General features: G+C 36.6%; 2 protein-coding genes across 2 annotated transcripts; both read left to right on the top strand.

The window, feature by feature from the left end:
• Positions 1-1,357: 1,357 nt before the first annotated feature.
• On the top strand, positions 1,358-5,503 carry LOC135644546 (small ribosomal subunit protein eS10z-like). Its single transcript, XM_065162212.1, has 5 exons — positions 1,358-1,489; positions 1,590-1,638; positions 1,762-2,044; positions 2,128-2,263; positions 5,230-5,503. Exons 1-5 carry the CDS (start codon positions 1,487-1,489, stop codon positions 5,305-5,307), a joined length of 549 nt encoding a protein of 182 aa, XP_065018284.1. The 5' UTR covers positions 1,358-1,486; the 3' UTR covers positions 5,308-5,503.
• A 1,032-nt stretch (positions 5,504-6,535) lies between these two features.
• LOC103993547 (uncharacterized) lies at positions 6,536-20,698 on the top strand. Its single transcript, XM_009413645.3, has 11 exons — positions 6,536-6,773; positions 8,091-8,344; positions 11,050-11,083; positions 12,645-12,784; positions 13,717-13,783; positions 14,069-14,165; positions 15,401-15,564; positions 18,538-18,584; positions 18,682-18,726; positions 19,734-20,172; positions 20,283-20,698. The coding sequence occupies exons 1-11, from the start codon at positions 6,701-6,703 to the stop codon at positions 20,306-20,308; spliced, it is 1,386 nt and encodes a 461-aa protein (XP_009411920.2). The 5' UTR covers positions 6,536-6,700; the 3' UTR covers positions 20,309-20,698.
• The last annotated feature ends 143 nt before the right edge of the window (positions 20,699-20,841 follow it).

The following is a 20,841-nucleotide window of genomic DNA, read 5'->3' on the forward strand; positions in this document are numbered from 1 at the left end:
AGAGGAGGTGAGAAATAGTTTTTTATGTTTGTTATAATGATTTAATATTTTTAGAGTTATATATTCCATTCCACCCAGAAGATGTAATCTTTTTTATCTGTTATATTAACCCAAAAGATGTAACTTTTACAAATTTTGGGCATTTGTAAATCTCCCAGAAACACTAAGAAATGTAAAAGTACTAACATGCCACTCTTTAGTTGCCACCGCTCCATATATAGTGACAACAGTGTGTGATCAATATACTGATTCAATATATTGATACAAATATATCATCAGTACTCCCGAGCTCCACTACATCACATATTCTTGAACATGTCGTTGGGGCCCATCTGCACTTAGTGACCAATCAGATATTTATCGAGCATGGTTTAAGCATTTTAGTAATCTCTACTTCTATAAATATGAATAATTAAGTTGACGATGGACATAACATATGTGTTGCTCACATATAGCATAAGTGATGTTTGTTCCAAAACTCTAAAATTTTAATGGATCCTTGGGGCCACCTTTGAGGGACATCATCAACAACTTTTGTAATAGGTTTGGCCTATGCCTCACCCTCGCATCCTTCGTCTCCTTTGAGACGTAGTAGAACGATGTCACATCATAAATTGAGATGTGTGAACAACTATGTTACGATGACAAACAAATTGCTAAAGGCTTAAAAGATAAAGTATTAAAAACAATCAGAAGTCATGGTGTTTGAGGCACTCAAAAATATATATTCCCGATAGTGATGAAAGAGCACAAAAGATACATTTTCTGGATGGTCTTGATAATGTATGGAACATGAGTGCTGAAGGTATGATAGAAGAGACCTGTATGATGTATATTTCGGATAATATCTTTTTTCTTGGAATCGGTCTTCTCGATAGAATTTGATCGGGGCTTGCGAGTCCATGGATATTATTACCTTCGTGTTAGGTTGTTTGAGGGATGTTAATTGACGTAAGAGGAGATCGATGGTGATGGCCTTTGTAACCAGCGCGTTGGTTATAAAGACACAAGCCGAGAGTGTGCGAGATAGGGGCGACAATAAATAATAAGGAACACAGGTTGAAGGCAATGATCGACGGAGAGTATAAGATGAGGGACGACGATCGATACATAGACGATGACATGATACATAAGTGATGACATGATACAAGCCGAAAGTAAGTATTGGGGAGCATTGGTGATGGTATGATACATAGGCGGCGATGATAAATAAAATAAAATCGAAATTAATGAGATTCTAATTAGTAAAATATTATATTATTATTATTTTTAAGAGATAGGGGTTATCTCCTAAAATTATTTAGGCGTATATATAAAGGACCCGATAAATAGCAGTCCACCATGTCATTAGCCCATATCGAGCCCATCGGCGACCGCTATAACAAATCATACTGCTAGGGTTTTGCTGGCTACTTGCCTCATCTCGTCGGCGCATTGCACTTCGTTCTCTCGCCTGCAGAGGCTTCCCTTCCTGCGTGAAGAAGCCATGGTGAGAACTCTCATCTCTCACCTTTGTCGCCAGTCTCTCTCCGTTTCCTGTTTCGATCTCCATCCTTTATTCCTCTGATTCCTCTGTTCATCTCTCCCAGATCATTCCGAAGAAGAACCGCCATGAGATCTGCAAGTACCTCTTCCAAGGTACGTCGCTCTCTTCTATCCACTACATCGGTGCATCTTCTGGTGTAGGGTTTTCAGTCGTAACATTGCCTGTGCATAGTTGAAGTATTGCATCTTTATCTGCATTTGTTGTGATCTTTATAGAGGGGGTACTGTACGCAAAGAAGGATTATAACCTTGCGAAGCACCCGGAGATTGATGTGCCGAACCTCCAGGTGATCAAGCTGATGCAGAGCTTCAAGTCGAGGGAGTATGTGAGGGAGACCTTTGCTTGGCAGCACTACTACTGGTACCTCACTAATGATGGTATAGAGTACCTGAGAACTTTCCTTAACCTGCCCTCGGAGATCGTTCCTGCCACCCTGAAGAAGTCTGTGAGGCCGCCGACCCGCCCATTTGGCTCTGGTCCTCCTGGTGACCGTCCCAGGTACTACTATTTCTCATTCAATGTATTAGTGGTTTTACTTGTCTATCAGTGATTACATTGTGTTAATCATAATCATTCCGCAGGGGACCACCCCGGTTTGAAGGAGATAGGCCGAGGTTTGGAGATAGGGATGGTTATCGTGGAGGCCCTCGTGCTGGCCCTCCAGGTGATATTGGTGACAAGAGTGGAGCACCTCCTGAGTTCCAGCCATCTTTCCGGGTAAATATTTAATCTGTCTATTTTTTATGTGCATTTTGTATCAAATCTCTCTTTCCAATTTTGAAGAGGCCGAATGCGATGTATGATTTAGATAAGTGTTTATCCTTAATCAGATGTAGGATGGACATTATGTTTGGTACTGCAAGGTTTTAGGAAAACCTGTAAAGCGATAAGATGCTTTCTGTGAGACCATCTATAATAGAATCTATAAGTAAAAGAAATGTTGAAAGAAGATTCAGACTGCTATTAGTTTCACTAGTGTTGCTGCCCTCGGTAGTGTTCCGTGGCCAGAAAAAGTTCATAAATCTAGTTTTGGGACCTTATGGCTTGTTGTTGTAGATAGAAGAGGTGCAGTTAAACTCCATTACATTATCATCTACCAATCTTTCAAATATTCGGACTTTACAGATTATTGTTATTATAGATAGAAGGGGTATCAATATTAAATTATTAGTTGTCAAGTTAAATTGTCTCTACCTGTTTGTTGCTCTGCAGCCTATGTCATTGGAGACAATGATTAATCAATTATCTTATCTTATACCTATGTTCTTTTTACTGGTTTGTTCAGATTATGCCATCAGTAGGCTATCAATATATATCTAGGGACTTCAGTGCTTTTCTGCATTTGGTGATTTTATTGACAGGAAAATTTGTAGGGGAAACAATTTTGTGTAGTTGAAAGTGTGTCTAAAGGGATAAGAAGTAAATATGTTATTGAAATAATAGAAGGAGAGAAGATCCTATGGAGGGCTTAATTAGTTAGAAAATGTATTGGAGCTTGTACTCTTTAAAGAATGGGTCATAGTGAAAATGATATAATATTTCTAAAATTCATGATTATTGCTATGTTTTATGACTCCTGGCATATTTCTGATAGCAAGATTTCATCTCATATAATGTGTTTTGGAATTATCTTCTTGGTTTTTTATTTGAATAATATATCTTCTAATTTATGTTTCATTCTAGTCAACTTGTAACATCATACCTTTTCTATTCATATGTTCTGTGTTGTCTTGACATCTCGTTGATTACATACCGCTTGGACATCATCCTTGGTGAGGTTTCAGATATTGATTGTACCACATACTGATTGGTGTTTGCCAGTCAGACTAAGAATCAGACTATATGGCTTAGTACAGCCGCACATTTTTTTATTTTTTTCAGTGAAGGATATAAGGGTGGTGTATGTCCGAATATCGTCCAGTATACTGATACCATACCAGTCCAAGATGTCTAATCCAGAAACGGACTAAGTTTTAAATAATTTTGTAGAGATTGCTTATTGTTTTCTTATGCTTAATTTGGGTACAGATCATGCCAAAAGCAAAGGAGCCATCTGAGAAGATGTTTCTTACTCATGATAATCATCTGAGATACCATGTTGTCTGGGTTGATAACACTTCATCTCTGATTCCCTTTTGTCATTCTGCCTTGAAAACATATGTGATAATCACCATGTTCATCAGTTTCTTTTTCTCGTCTGGAGAGTTTCATTGTACTAAGGAATGTCAAACTTGTATTGTTTTTCTTAACTTTCTAATTGAACTGTTTGCTGTTTGACATGTAGCCAGCTAGGACTTCCATCCTTTGATGTTCTATGTTCTTGAGTAAATGGTTAGTGGACCTTTCTTGGATTGTTCTAGATGGCTATTAGTTATATCAAGCATTGATACAACAAATCTAAAGATTGTTCTGCTTTTGTGTTTGACAGTGGCACCTGTCAATAACTTTATGGACTGAGGTTCTAAAAATTGATCAAATTAAATTTTATGTACTGAGGTTCTAAAAATTTGGATCAGGTATAGGACCAATTGTTCTTAAAATGATCTGGATCAGATATGTTGTAATAGGTGAATTGAATCAGAGGATTGGAAATGCCTGGATGGCTGAATCTGATTGGCAGCAGGTCAAGTTTTCAGGAGGCATATATGAGGAAAAAGTTTGTGGGAGATATGTTCAGTATGCTTTTTGGATTCTATAAACGAGGCTAGGGATTAGTCATATGTCTGTGATCACCGAGGATTGAAATGACAGGCGATGGTTTTTTCTCCTCTCTTCTGCACTTCCCTTCATCCACAGCAGGGGCAATAGTCGTCACATGATGATGACACAAGGAAAAGGAAAACAGCACATGATGATGGCACAAGGAAAAGGAAAACAGCACAGTGGTGGCTAAGGTAGTAGCAATGGCAGTGGCAATGTGTCTATTGTGTGGCACAACAGCAGGAACAGGTGGATGGCCCATGACCCAAAAAGTGAGTGGGTGCTTAGTGCCCATCAAGGGAGAACACAATTAAGGATATGACTTACAGAAAAAAGCAGCAGCAAAATTGAGTATTTATGTAAAAATATTGATCTTCTTATTATCAATTTAATATTAATTGTTAACTATCTAAATCAAAATGCATCTTTTTGACAAAATTTTACAAATATATGAAAATGATTATTTATTGTTGTGTTCATACTAGGTCATGGCCTACTTAGCTAAGGTTGTCGTGTGTAAAGTATTTGTGTGATTATTTATTGTTGTGTTCATACTATGTTATGGCCTACTTATCTAGGATTAGCATGTTTATAAAGTATTTGTGTCTTGTTCTTTATGGAACCTAAAGATGCAGTAATGATCTATTGTTGAATGGCTACCTTTCTTGTAAATCCACATCGTTAGTTCAGATTAAGCACAAATGCTCCAGGAGGACAGAGCTATAGAAACCCTCCAAATTGCACACTTCATGGTATGTTGAAGTCTTCAGCTATCTCCATATAATCAGTTTGTGTCATCAGCTATCATGATTAGCTTGAACAAAACTCAATTCTTTCAATCCAGGGGGGAACAAACATGACATTTGTGTAGTGATTCTTCGAGGGGACAGAATGTGAAAACTTTCATATTTGTTTAGTGATGTGGATGGTGATGTATCCATTGATTTTGTGTCGAGAGATATACTAATCACAAGTCCTTGCAGGGTGGCGGCAGCAGACCAGGATTCGGCCGTGGTGGTGGAGGCTATGGACAAGGGGCACCATCTGCATCTTTTGAGTAGTTCCATGGCGCCTGCCTTGTCTTCTCTGTTTAAATGGAGATTTGCACCGTTAGTTTGTTCCTCTTATGATTCCAAGTGGTTTCAAGTTTTTGGACTAGTGACCTCTTTAAGACTGATTCTGTTCCTGTGTATGTTCTTTTGAGATGCCCAAAATTTTTACATTACCAATTATCATCGTTTGTCTGTCTTTGCTTTATTTGGGACGTGTATATCCTCGTGCTTGGTGTGTGCATTGGTATACATATTCGACAGTGACTGCTTTTAATTTGTCTGAATTATACAAAGGGCGAATCACCTGGTTCAAAGTCATGTTGAATATATTGGATTCCATTTTCACTAGTGAACTACGAGGAAGTTTCATAGTCCGTCATCATCACATCAAAATTTTCTTTCATGTCAGCTATGGTTGAGCAAATTTCTCCTAAAGTTTCTGGTCATTTCTCTTTTGCCACTATAATCTCGCTATTCTGGTTTGATAGTAGAAAATCTTTCACAAATGCAATGCTACTCTTGATTTTGATCATTCTATCGGTTCGATTTTCTACCTTCCCATTCATCCCTTATTCTCTTAAATTAAGATGCAGCGTTTTTTGTTATGCTTAGTATCGCCTGGAATAAATTAAACTAATATCTGACTGACAATTTTTTGTTCTTTTGTTCTATTGTCATATTGATGCACATCATTCTTTTTATTCAAATATGTAAAGGCCAGATTTGATCCCAAAACCATTGCAATAATTTGATATAATTCTTACAAACTAAGATAATCAGCATCCTAAAATTAGTATTTTCAAAATGAAGGCAGGATTTTATCCCAAGCATTACAATAATTTGATACAATTTTTGTGCCAATTGAGCTAATCAAAGCATGTAAATTTATAAGATGGAATTTTAATAAATAAGTCAAATGCCCTACCACCAAACTAATTTTTTGTTTTGTTATTTGAACACTTAAAAACCGGCCCGAAATGGACCGTAGATGAAAGTAAGAAGGCATTAAAAAAGATTCTAATCGATCATCGGTCTTGGAATTTTCATTTAGGGACACGTCACTATCCTATCAATGATAAAGCTCAGAATCAATTGAGGTTTAAGTTCCACCATCGATCTGCATGATTGTGATTGATTGAACCAGAGGAAACAGCGTGGACCGGGCCGATCCAAGAATCTCCCTCTAAAATTTAGCCTTGGGTGAAGTGGACCAAGATCCATTGTATGCGGATCCCCTCATAGCCGTCATCGGATCACCAGATGTTCGACCCGAGTGCGGAGGCCGAAGGAACGAACTTCGTCGCTGCCTAATAATCCTTTTTCCCGTCGAAGAGAGCGAAGCCGCTGCCGCAAGCAAACGCGAAGGGAGGAGCGAAGCCCCCGTTCCCAAGTCAAAGGGGAGATGGTGAACCTGCGGTCAGACTCCCCGACCTGCCGCCGAATCGTCCTCGCCTTCCTCGATTTCCTCCAATCTGGTCCGTCTTCTCTCCTCCTTCTCCCCCTTCCGTTCCATTTAATATCCTACCCACGATCGAACGTGGTTCTCAAGCCCGATGGATAACAAGCTAAAAGATCGGGGACGTATGCTGGTAATTTTGGGATCCGACGCGGTAACAGAAACAGTTGCTTCGATGAAGTTCCATCGTCGAATGCACCTGCAGAACCCTAGTGTCGCTTGCGGTAGTTAAATTCCTGCACACGAATTATTAGGATTATCATTTTTTTGCCTCCAAAAGAAAAGAAAGAGGGCTTCATGATGTGCCATCTGTTTCATGTGTAGACCTTCTAAATGAAAACAGGAATTCATTATGACCATAACTTGGTGACAATATCATGATGAAGTACCTTTAGAGATCAGCGGTTTATCTTTCTACATTTTGGTAAAAGTGACCCAACCTACACCTAGACGTCAGTTTCTCCATTTTAAAGTTTAACGTTGTATCACCAATTGCATTACATATTTTGCAACCAACCTTTTAGATTGAAGAATGATTCATTAGATTGTGGCCGATTGACTGGTTCATAACATTTCCCTAACTTGCACCGAAAATTAAAAGATTCACCACTGAAAACTAAAATTGGCTTCAGTGATGTTGCTAAAACGAATTGTTTAATTGGTGCTTAGTTCAGTAAATTCAAGTCTTTGTTGGTATTAGGATGTTTCAATTATATATTGATCATATCAAATGGATATAGTTGGAGGAGTTAATTTACTTGATACTCTGCAGGTGCTTGCTTAATCCTAAAGGACCAACACAGTATGCAAAATAGTGATGTGGGCCCTTTACTGGTTTAGTATCTAATTTCGTTGAACACCTTTAATTAGAATTCAGATTCTGATACAGCCAAAAATTTTAGTGTTTGAGCATTTGTGCACTCATAAATTTGTTTTCATTTCAATCTTTGAGTCTATTATGGAGTCAGGTGATTGTGAACTAGCCTCTTTATGTGGGCTATAAACAATACAAACAAAACAATCTTAAGATGTTTGCATTGGTTATTGGCCAACTTTCTGGCAGGTAGCCTTTTCTATTTGAAGATTTGTGATGTGATAGTTGTATGACCTCATCTTGATCTGTTGAATTTTATAACATTTTTTGGGATAATTTGATAAAATTTTAAGGTGAAAAAGTTTCTCTTGAGTGTCTTAGTTTTCACCCCTGATAATGACCTTTATGGCATTAGTATAGGCTTATTCAAGCAACAAGCTTTAATCAATTCACAAACAATTAGTTTTAGCAATGCCTTTCATCTCTTCATGTGCTAATAGGCTAAATGGTTTGTGAGAACAGTTGAAATGGCTCCTGGAGTTGATTCTGAAGCAATTGATGTTGTCAGAGATTGTCTGGAAGATGTTTTTAAGCTAGATTCCTCCTCTTGTGAAAAGATATGTCCTGGATTGCTGTTGGATTTATTCACATCCGAAGAAATTGGTCAACACCAGTTAAGATCATATCTGGATTCTGCTGCAGCAGGGGATGCATCCCATGCAACATTACATTCCCCGGAAGCAGCTGAAGATTCTGAAATGTTAGAGGCATCAAAAGTATGTGTTTTCTTTCGTTCTCATAACTTTGTATCAGTTGATGTATATGCCATTGTTTTGTGCTTTTGTGGATTCCTGTTCATGGTCTGTGTACTTTAATATTAGTTTCTCTTTGTAATGTTTCTAATGGATATGCGAAGTATAGAGTTCTAGATATCCTGCATTAACTTATTTGGAACCCTTTGTTAATTCATTTTTAAGAGCTGGGGTACCTGCTAAATTTGGAATGATATTAGAAGCTAGCGGAGGGAAGGAGAAAAGACTGCTCTTCCTCCAGTGTGTCAACAGCAGGTGAATGAGCATGCCAAGAATGGGTTTCATGTAGCAGCTAAAATTAATTAATGAGAAAGATGTGGTTGGAAGTAGAAACTACTTGATTTCAAGCATTCTCCTAAATCCTGGAACTTTAAGATTATTGTCCTCCTACTCCACAGACCTAGTAAATTGTCACAGAAGAGGTATCCTGTTTTTTCTGGTTTACTGCTTCTTGTATACATTGGATACTGGATTGGCTAAGGGCTCATTCTATGCTCTATTTATATCCCAAATACCTAATCCACAAATTAACCCAACCCCTGCATGTCATATGGATTGGGTTGGGCAAGGTGTTCATCAAGTTTCACAAGAAGATTAAGGTTAGTGGCATGGTAATGCATGATAGACCATGTGAGATTACTTTGTTCTCTCTCTCTCTCTCTCTCTCTCTCTCTTTTTGGGGGGTTGGGGGTGGGCTGGAGTGGGGTGGCGTTGGTTTCTTTGGTGGGTGGGTGAGAAAGGAGGGAGAAGTGAGTGATCATTGCTATTTATGTGAGCCACATTGACGCACATGCTATCTGGAGAAAGGAGATAGCCCTTGGCATGAGAGCATGTGTAGGTGTGACTGACACCTGATCTACATATCTCCGACCGAAAGTCAACTGTGTACTGTGACAATGCTAACAGGTATTTAAGCCCAATTCAAGTTTTTTTGGGCTTTGGCTAGCCCATCCATTGTTTATCTTAATTGCACTTATTAAATTGCATATAGTTCTATGCTATGAGCAACCTTTTTAACTTACTTGTAAGTATAGCCAACATGTGCATTAAAATTTCTAAAGGAGACATTACAACTTTGTCAAATATAAATATGGAAGGGAATGAAACAGAGAAAAAAAAGAAAAGAGCACAATGAATGCACACACGTCAGAATTATTGTGCTCAACATCTTTAATAAATTTATTAGTTCTGTAATGGTATAAATATTTTGAGATTTTTCATACTTTAGTTCTACAATTTCTTTTCCTTTATTAGATTCCTGTATTTTTTACTTGTTGTGGAGCACAATCAAGTTTTATTACAAATATTGTCTAATTGTTTATGACCAATTCCGCTGCGTTAAATCATATCCCCCACTGTAATGTCACGAACGGTTGTCACGCACCCACAACATCTTCGTCAACGGACCGTTTATCGTTTTTGTTTGCTTGTTCATATGTTTGACAGCATGTTTTGTTTTGTTTTTGTGAATTTTTGCTTGGAAACTGTGAGTAGGAATAGTTTGCAACGCTGTAGAGCGACTGCTCACCAGAATAGGCAAAAATGCCCCAAAATAGCCCAACTTTCTCATGCCATGGCCTGTTTTTTGTAGGTTGTGGTGTGGTGCAAAATATAAGTCATCCAAGCACCTTGGAACCCCCCAAGTGGCACAGGACTTGATGGGGGTTTAGGGTAGTGTTGGGCATTGATTGAATTTACAAGTTCGCACGTAAAGCCTATGAGAACTTGTCATCGCATCTGACACCCAATGAGTAATCGTTTGTGAACTTGCGACTGTTCGTTTGCCTTCTAAAACCCTTGTTTTCTCCTTCTCTTTTCCCTCTTATACATCGAGTGTTTGCTGAATTGCTTGTAAAGTTATCCTCTTTGCGAGACGTCGAGACTTGTCTATCGTTTGCTTTCAAACTAATCAATTTACTCTTTTACAAATCCTTCGAAACTAAGCGAGGTTGCAACTAGACTGACCCCTTGCGGACGGATAACGCAAGGGTGCCTCATGACTTAGGCTTCCCAGCTAAGTTCATGACATTAGCGCAAGAGTGTCTCACGACTTAGGCAATTCCAGCTAAGTCCGTGACATTGGTACAAGGGTGCTTCACAATTTAGGCAATTCCAGCTTAGTCTGTGACATCGCTGCAAGGGTGCCTCATGACTTAAGCAATTCCAGCTAAGTCCATGACAGTAAGGTGTAAGGTTTTTAAATTTATTAGTCAGATAATAAAGTTTAAAGTTCATTTTGGTTAGTGCAGATAGATATTTTTAGTTTTCCACTCTTTTGTGATATGACTAATTCAGTTGTGGTTTTAGAATAAATACATTTTTTCCATCTGATAGATCCTCAATTTGTCACAGATTGTTCTAATCTATTTGATATTTATCAGGTTTTGGCTGTTTTTAAATCAAAGATACAGTGCTGATCATTACTCGGTTGTTTCTAATGCAAAGATAATAGTGCTATATGCTAATTACTGTCATGTGCCAGTTGGATTTTTGTTGCTTTGTTTACTTTTACAAACCTGGTTGCAACCTAGAAAACAAAAGAAATTTCGAAAGAGCATTGTTTTTCTCCTGGTGCTCATTTTTATGATTATTATTATTGATTATCATTATTGTTATTATTATTAATGTCCTGTAATGAACTCTGTCTAATTTCTCCTATTATCGGTCAGGGTGAAGGTTCAGCTGGAGGGCTCCATGGCCTAGGTAATAATTTAAATCTAAAATGGTATCTGTTGTCCTTAGGTCTATAACATTTTTGGACAGTTTTATTTTGCTTTTGTTTCTCAGCTTGTTGATCAAGTCAACTTCTAAAACTTTTGTATGGAAAGGAAAGAAATGATTTAAAACATTGCCAATGCATTTATTCATTGCATATTCTTCAAGAAAACTATCGCTGGTCTCCAATAAATTGTAGTTCAAATTATATCAGTTAAGAAAAAGATGCTTCCCATGCTGGTAGTGGATAATGTATCCAACTCACTGATTGACTTGAATCACATTTTTGGACAGTTTTATTTTGCTTTTGTTTCTCAGCTTGTTGATCAAGTCAACTTCTAAAACTTTTGTATGGAAAGGAAAGAAATGATTTAAAACATTGCCAATGCATTTATTCATTGCATATTCTTCAAGAAAACTATCGCTGGTCTCCAATAAATTGTAGTTCAAATTATATCAGTTAAGAAAAAGATGCTTCCCATGCTGGTAGTGGATAATGTATCCAACTCACTGATTGACTTGAATCATGCAATTGGATCAATGGTCTAGCTTCATCATGTTCATGTTGGGATGCAATTTTAATTTTGAAGTTCTTGACTCCTCTATAGACAAAGAAATCCATCAGTAACTATAGTTACCACACAACTAATGCAACAAACTGATTTATAAGCAACAAAGTAATTAGGAGCTGCTATATGGATTGTCTCTTGCAATTTATCATTATTGATGTGGCATTTTCCATTCTTGTGGCAGCAAGCATGTCATTTCTTATGATTTATGTCCATGTTCTATATTATTCTTTGTTGCATAGGAAAGAAATTGAGACTTGGAGCTCTATTTTTTTTATAATTCTTCTTATATAACATATTATGTTGTGAGGCTGTAAGTCTTAAACAATGAAGTTTTTTTTCTGTTGATGAAATACAACATTAATATCAAGGTTTTAAATAGTGGTCTAATACCTGTTTCAGCAACTAGACCGATATGATACTAGTATTCTGGGAGGTAGACTCATTTGTACCATCTGGTGTCATTGAAGAAATTATAAATAATTAAATACTGGCAATGTTGATCTGTATGGTCTGATACCGGTCCTTGATTAGACTAGTTAATACCAAGGATGTTGCGGTCTGACTAGTATTTTGAACCTTAGCTACTTCATTATCTAAGGCCCCATGTTTTAACAGTAATCTTGTCTGCACAGATGAGAATTTTGGTTCGACTATATTAGCCATTCTTTTCCCGCTGGAATAAGAATTTGTTATTTGCTGAATGGCTTGCATAGCCAATCAATTTCTTTACTTGTGGATTCAACCATTCAGGAACGTGCCTTTTTTGGGTGTTCTGAAATATGGTAGATTGTTATGTAGTGCTTATTTATAGTTTTGTGTCTTTTTTACCATTTTATTATAACTATCTTGTATTCTAGATTCAATCTTGATTCCTTCGTAATCAAATTATGCCATTCTTTATGATCAAAGTTCCTTTTTTTATTTTTTGTTATTTATTCAGGTTGTTTTGCAATACTTGGAATTTTTCAATGTTGCAGGAGCTGTCTCTAGAGATGAATTATTTGGTAGGTTCTATGCTGGACTTGATAAAATCAATTACTTCACGAGCTCACCTGGTGGACCTGAAGACCCAAACCGAATAGCAAAAGCAACACAATTGTTTGATGAAGCATGGATGGTATGCGTTTTTCATGCTATATTGTGCATCGATGTAAAATTCATAAACATGCAAACAGACATCTTTCTAAAGCATATACATGGATCAATCTCTTTTGCTTAGTTTAATGTTTCAGGCCAGAATGTCTTTGATTTACTTGCTCAGTTGAACTAGTCATCCAAAAGTAAAAGTATCTTCTACAATTAGTTTAAAAGTGGTAAAAACCAAGACCATGTTGTCCTTGCTTGATGCAATAATAATAATGAGATGCTCAGTGGTTTCACCTTTAAATTTGGAGCCTTTGGTCTATTCAAAATAGATTCAGTTTTTTATGTAAATTACTAAATGGTAAAGTAAATTTCAGATTAACAACTTGTAAGGGCAGTGAAGTATAAGGGCCACACTCTTCTAGGTGCAGAAGAAATAAAGGAAATTTAGGAAACACTAATTGAGGGTGCACTTACAGAAAATGCTACCCACATTCTTATTTTCAATTTGCATTATATAATGAATCTCTCTTGACCAACCATGTATGGTTCTGGAATGAAAAAAAATAGGGTTATTAAGTATATTTCTATCTCTTTTATAATAATGGTCTCTGTCCAATGTTATGAAGCTTGTTGTCACTACTTCAGAATAGATAAACTGTTCATATAAAACAGGTGCTATCACATGCGAGGCACATGCCTAATATTAGTGTAGTTCCTGTGAGGATCTAGCATCTTCATCACATAAAATCTGCTTGTGCTTAATTTTAGATACTTCTGTTTGAGGTTCATACTCTTACAATTCTCACAATTCAGTTTTTAACTAATAGCAGTAGGAGATGCAAGCAATGAGCTAGCAATCATCGGAGATCACAATTGATGTGGAAATTATGTTCATTTTTCTGCTTTAATTTGTATTATATGATAATGTTCATGATTGATTGTAGCAGTTTTCCTCCTTGTTAGGAAATAGGAAGCTCGCAGAGGCAAGTTATGAACTTGAGCAACCTTGCTGAAATCTTTAAGTCAAAAGGTACTCAATGTTTTAAGATGAAAAATTAAGTTAATGGTGTATTTTCATTGCAATTGTTACTGTGACTAGATGGTTTTTGTACTGTCATTCTCCTGTTATATTGTCTGGAACTCATTCTTCCTATGGCAATCAACAAAAATCAGATGACAGATTTGGTGTGTTCTAGCATCTATATGATATATTCGTTCCAGTGTTGTTTTGTTTCTGGATATGGGTGTTCAATGTTTAAATTACATCTGCATCTGTTTAGTAATACAAATTTCTTTAACTCACTACATTCATCAGGTAATGACTGCATCCGAATGAAGCTATACTCTGAAGCTATTGAACTGTATACCTGTGCAATTGCAATATGTGAGAAGGCTGTTTACTACAGTAACAGGTAAGAACTGGTCTGTCAGTCAAGCCAGCACAATTTACCGAAACTTTTAATGGAATTCATGAACTCATCGTTTGTGTCAATTGTACTATTTGCACTTGTATGGATGTCCACCAGCCTATTCTCATGATACCCGACATGGTGGGATCAGCAGTTGTCAGGAGGGTATAGAGTAGAAATTGGGGGAAGTTCTGGAGGTTTGTTGCTCCTACAATTCTGACATTTTCAGTATGCAAAGTATGCTGGAAATCATTGTCACAGATGGGTTCTCATTTACCTAAATCTTCATATTGTGAAGACAGCAGCCTCCCATATTTTTACTGTGCTGATGCACCACTTTGTAGAGGAACTCCCATTTTTTTATTTCATTGCTTGAATTTAGCATATATCTTGAGTTCTTGACTCATTTATTACTAAAATATTTTTATTTTCATAAATGGAATTATTGCACAATGCATTTCCAAAGACAAGGGAGCATTCTGTCATTTAAATATTTTATCCATGGATTAGCAAATACAGAATCTTATGAAACTGATATCTTTGTTTCTCGTCATTGTTGGTAGTTCACATAGAATCTTCATAAGCTTTTGGAGCATAGCTGATATGAAATTTATTTTTATTTTATTTATGCCTTGAAGCACTTATTGAAGATTCTATTTATATTTACATAAATATCTAATCCATGATACCCCCAATTTCTCAGGGTTATATTTCACTCAATCTTAACAATTGACCAGCTGATTCTAGTGATGAGTGCAAATTCCCGCCTGTTCAGTTTGACAACTTTATCTGATATAATCCCGCTCCTGAGTGCTGTTCTTGATTTTTTTTCTCTCTCACATGAAATGAAATAATAAGTAAAAATATATGGACTGTGAGAAACAGTGGAAGAATGTTAGATTTTGTTTAGAGCTCATGCCCCTTTTCATTGAAAATCTTTCCGGATCAGGATTGCTTTTCCCTTACCCCTTCCACCGTTCCCTACCCCTAGTCCCTTTTCACCTTTTGACATAAAGTTGGAAGGGTTTATGATATAACTTATTTTCTTTAGTGTATTCTGTTCCAGGGCATTGTTTTGTTTGGTCTAAAGTGAAGACAGCTTTAGTATTCTTTTTCCCTGCCTTTCATTCATTACCGTTCTTTTCCTTTGTCATTTTTTATGCCCCGATGTATATTGTAAGCTCTTTGCAACTTTACTAGAAGTTTGACAAGCTAACAATATTATATTTTGTTTCCAGGGCTGCTGCATATACTAATATTAAGAAATATTCTGAAGCTATTGAAGACTGCTTAAAGTCAATTGAAATTGATCCAAATTATAGCAAAGCATATAGTCGCCTTGGCTCGGCATATTTCGCTCAAGGAAATTACCGTGATGCTCTAGAAAAGGGTTATCTGAGAGGTTACTCTCTTTTTCCATTCTAGTCAACTAAAATTTGCTATGTGCAATTTGTATTCTCGAGCTATATGTCATCTCTTCTTCTGTGCATTTAGATTTTAGGATTATCTTTCTTTTGTCTTAAGTGAATCTATTAGAATATCTATTACGCTGGATGCTATTAGTTGAATATTGGCATTTGATAATTTTTTTCAAGTGTTGTGGAGCTATTTGTATATGATAAAAAGAAGTTTCTGTATGCTTTTCATGATTCGTTATTAGTTTTTGACATTTGGATTGTCTTGGTACATGATACTGGATCCTGGTTGCATCAGCATTTATTGACTCACTGTTCTACTTAAATTTATGAACAGAATTACTACAATGAGACACTTCATGCATCCATTTTCATTATCCAAGTTTGAAATCTTTCAGCTGTGTAACATGGGACAATTTCCTTTTCTTTCTTTGGCTTCCAGGAGATGGTCAATGGAGTCGTGAAATTTGCAACTCTGTATATTCAGAAGTTCTGTTTTTTGTGAACTTATTATACCCCTCCCTTTTCTCCATTATTTACCTGTTCATGTTTCTTAAATCTTTATTCTTATATGTTATTCTCTAATCTCTATTAACCTTTTTTGACCAGATAGTGAACTGCCTCAATGTGTTGCTTGGTTCTTTAATTACAAGCTTCTTATCTTCTACCTGTGTTGCTTGGCAAATCTTATGACATCTGTTATTTTTTTATATTCTCAGTTCTAAATTTATAGATATCAAATCCAAAGATTGAGACAGCAAATTATATTTAGTTTAGATAATCCATTGTATTTAATAAACACTATCTTACAATGATATGAATATTTTGGGTTTGGGGTGGGTTGAGAGCAAAGTTTCTAATTCGGGTACTAGACTCATGCCAGTCCATAGTCAGACTGGTACAGGTTCGAACCATTCTAGCATATCGACACGCACCTTGCGCACAAATGCTGATCACTGGTTATCGGCTGCCTTGCACACAAGGAGGAGAAGCAAGTGCTGAGGTATGGTTCTTGCGAGAGAGGATACATCACACCACTCAGGGTGTAGGGTTAAGCTACTTGGTTAAACATAATCCATTTACCCAGGCACGATTGCCAGGCCACCCAGGGCTAGACCGCTTGATTCAGTCTAGTACAATCAGTATTTAGCACTCCAATTGTCGATCAGGATGCAGACCAATGCAAACTGAGCACAGTTTAAGCCCAGTGTTACGCCTACCACCTGACATTGGGCTTGCACCAGGCTTACCACTTGGTATGGGTCCATACCATGTTGTTGCAACAACGGCATATAGTTTATTAGTATCAAGATGTAGGGATAGCAGTTCCATGCTGGGTCCTGCATATGTACCATATTAATATACAATTTTATGAGGTGAAGGATCCCGATCCATCTGCCATTGATTCACATCATGTATTTTGGTGGTACGAGCTTTGCAAGGAATTTACAATATTCATCTCGGGTACCTGACCTGTATTTGGTCCTAGCTCGAACTGATATCGGTCCGAGTAGGTATATGTTTTGGTTTTACATCTCATTTATTATTCATAAATGTTAATTATAACTCCTTTCTTTTTTAGTTTGTATATGTATTCTTTTGTACTGCTTCTAATCTTTATTTGATATATGTTTCAATTTTGTATTTTATTGTTTTACAGTTTAAATTTATTTTTATATTATCTAATTTGATTGTATATATGAAGAAAAGGAGAAAGAACTCTAAATAGGATGTTTGTTTTTTTTGGGGGTGGGGGGTGATTTTTTAGCCTTTTTTCACACATTTTCCAACCCTAGCATTAGCCCATCATATCCAACCAGATAATACCATAATCTAAGGAAGGATTGAGTGTGCAACTATGCATTATCTATCAAATTCTGTTTCCATGTCCAAGTGGAGTCCCATAAACGTGGGTGCTCAAAATATTTCTGATGTGGACGGAGGTTGAGTTTCAAACATAGCTGAAATATTTAAATATCTGAATATATCCAAGTATTAAATTGACATGTACTTGAGAAAAGTTAATATTTGATTGATTTTAGTTTACAGTACATTTTTCTCATGATTCTTATGTTTTGCATATTTATCTAAAATTTTTCTATGTTAGATATATGATTGGTAGAATTGAATTAGTCTCGGAATATCTTATTTTTCTGTTATCATAGATTCATATGACATCCACATCCACTATCACCCAAAATTCTATTGCAAATCCGTATGTGTTTTATATATCCAGTTTGTATTCATATCTGCTTGAAACAATTATGTTACGTAATTTGGTATTTGCTTGATATCCGTTTTCAATTCTATCCATCGACCAAAAATAAATACCAATATGGTTTTTTTACTAACCAATCCTTTTTCACGACCTTATCCTGATACTAAATAGAAAATGCTTTTGCAACATCATTCCATTCTCTCTGTTGGCCCACTTTTTTTGGTCGAGCACCAATCCCTTTTTTTTTCAATCTAGTGTTTTACCAAACCCACTAGTGAGCCTATTGGAAAAGCTCGAATCTTGTTCATCACAATTAGTAGCTTCTAGCATTTTTAGTTCATCAAATCTATGTTTGTACTCGCAAATTCCTAAAGACTACACAAACCTTCTGTTATCAGTTCTACTAAATTGTAAACAGGGAATTTTAATTTATTTTTATAATCTCGATATATTTCAAGTATGAACCTCATCAACTCCCCTGTTACATTTATAGCCAAGACGTGTCACCATTATACTTGCACCTAGATCTGTTTCATGAGATCTCTGAAAAGTGTTACAATCCAATAACTTTGACATTCTATGTGATATATTATTCTTTAAGCATGAGTTGTGTTTAACACCATGATAGAAATTTCATACATAATTATTGTTTTTGCTCTGAGCAATGAAGCTTCTTCCTGCACAATATTAACATATTTACATTGTGGTTATCATTGTAACCTTGAGCTGGTTTCTCTCGTAGCATTGGAGTTGGACCCAAATAACAACACAATTCGAGAGAACATTCAGGTATGGTTAAACTTAAATTGTAAGCATCTGATTCATCTTTTTATTCTTCTCTGATTTTAGATATCTTGTTTCATCTATTGTGCACATCAAATCTTAGGTAACTGAGAAAAAGCTGATGGAACAGCAGGCAGAAACAGATCAGGTAATTAGAGGTTTTATGTATTAGAATTTATATGTCCTGTACAGATCCTGACCTCTTGTTTAAATACTAGTCCAGTTCTGATTTTGTTAGTCTCTCTGATCAGCACAACACCTGCATGTTGTGTAGTATATGGACTGCCTGGTGTCACTGAAAATCTAATAGAAAAATGAATACCTGCTGATACTGAAGCATATGTACCATTGTAGCTTCTTGGTCAGATCGATAAATACTAGGGGCACATACTGGTCTGATGTTGGTTTTGATGACTTGTTAGACTGGTACGATACTTTTATATCGAGTAGTATACTGACATGTACTGTTTGGGATGACTGAAAATTAATAATAATAAAGTAAGTACTGACAGGTACCAAAATATATGATCCTGTATTGATCCTTAGTTGGACTGGTAAATACCAGTCTGTGTGTACCGATCGCACCTATATTTGATACCATTTTAAATATTGTAATCCTGATAACTTTTGGTCTAAGCTATATGATTAAACTAGAACTGTTATATTTTTTTTCTTTGGTTTGTCCTCTACAATTTGCTACATAATTTCGATGCGGTTCTTTATTGTTCAACTAAAATTTTCTGCCTTTTCTCATTTGTTTTGCACTCGTAGCTTAATAACCTTAAACTACAGATTTTCCATTTATTGGTGCTGTATTTTTAGTGTATTTGTATTATCTCAAAAATACCAAAATGTCATCTACTAGACTATGGCTAGTGGTCAAATACTGAACATATGCCCTAGAGTCGAAGTTTCTTATTGCATCAACCTGCCTGAACCCTCCGCAAAATCATTACAGGATGATAGGAACATTCATCAAAAGGGCCGTCATGGGTATTGGAAACCAGCCTGATTATGGATTGGTAGGGATGGGTTTTGTGACATTAACTGGTTATGACTTTTTTATTTCTCCATCATTCCCATGAAAGTAGTGCAGCTTGTAAAAATTATAGCTGTGTTAACAGTATTGCTATTTACCTCTGCTACTTTTTACAGAATAGAAGGTCACATCATGGCCAAGGATCAAACACACGATCAGCAGGGTCTACAAACAATAATAGCTTCCCATTTGCATCGTTTCCCATAGGTGCTCCCACCCCTGAATTTGTTGCTAACATCTTCAGGAGCATGGCTCCGGGTCATGGCCAAGATTCATCTTCACAAGCATCGACGCCAGCAAACAGCAGCCCACTGTTCACATCATTCACCATGAATTCTTCTGTTCCCACCGATTTTGCCAATATACATGTCAACATGGATTCAGCCACCCAGGAAAATAGTGGAAACATGGGAGAATCAAGTGAACCTGAGGTAAGAATTGATGCAAATGCAAGCTTGAATTTTGGCGGTGGTCTTGAGCAAGTATCAGATGCATTGAGGTCTGTTGTGGGGATGCTTTCATCACAATTTGCACCACATGCTGACACACCTGGAGGTTGGTTATAATTCTTTTACAGGAGCTGTTATACTTTTTTCACTTATGTGGGATGTTATGGGATACTCTTTCCCCAACCAAACTTTTGTTCACATCTTGTGCATGTACAGATCAAACACATGGAAGCCATCAGTGAAACAAGCTGTGCTGTTAAACGTCGTGGGTCTCCTTAAGGGTACTTGAGGGGCTCTTTTTTTTAGTCAGATGATGCCAAAACTCTGCTTCCACGGACAAAGGCCTTTTCTTTAGTCGACGATTGCCTCTTTTCTGTTTTGGTGTTATTTTTTCTAAGCTGTTTAATCAGAAATGTAAAACCTGATCACGTTGGGCTCAAAGTCGTTCATTGTGGTGGTCAAAGAACAAAAGCTTGTAAACTGCGTGTATATTAGGGTTTGGGTAACCCCTTTGGTTCACAGGAATCCTGATAGGCAAGATTGTCATAAAACAGGTTGATGAGGGCTTGATCAATGCATGTGCGAAATATAAATTACTAGTGATATTTGGACAATGCAACAATTTTGTTGAAGTGTGAAGATTCATCTTTTAAATCTAAAGAGAAGAGAGAGACCACAGTTGGAAGAACAAGAAGTTCAAGTGAGCTATATTTCCTTCTTTTTCTTTGCATCTCTGCTGCATTGCCAAGTTTATAGAACATTCAGGTTTTTTTTG

The sequence above is a fragment of the Musa acuminata genome, chromosome BXJ3-8 (genome assembly GCF_036884655.1).
Source record: "Musa acuminata AAA Group cultivar baxijiao chromosome BXJ3-8, Cavendish_Baxijiao_AAA, whole genome shotgun sequence".
Taxonomy (NCBI): Eukaryota; Viridiplantae; Streptophyta; class Magnoliopsida; order Zingiberales; family Musaceae; genus Musa; species Musa acuminata.

What these genes read in the sequence shown, in the direction of transcription:
- LOC135644546 (XM_065162212.1), top strand. An exon ending in CTGCAAGTACCTCTTCCAAG is followed by an intron (nt 1,639 to 1,761) that starts GTACGTCGCTCT and finishes TGATCTTTATAG; the next exon opens with AGGGGGTACTGTACGCAAAG. An exon ending in AGTTCCAGCCATCTTTCCGG is followed by an intron (nt 2,264 to 5,229) that starts GTAAATATTTAA and finishes AAGTCCTTGCAG; the next exon opens with GGTGGCGGCAGCAGACCAGG.
- LOC103993547 (XM_009413645.3), top strand. Translation starts at nt 6,701, where the DNA reads ATGGTGAACCTGCGGTCAGACTCCCCGACCTGCCGCCGAATCGTCCTC. An exon ending in GCTGTTTACTACAGTAACAG is followed by an intron (nt 14,166 to 15,400) that starts GTAAGAACTGGT and finishes TTTTGTTTCCAG; the next exon opens with GGCTGCTGCATATACTAATA. An exon ending in ACATGCTGACACACCTGGAG is followed by an intron (nt 20,173 to 20,282) that starts GTTGGTTATAAT and finishes GTGCATGTACAG; the next exon opens with ATCAAACACATGGAAGCCAT.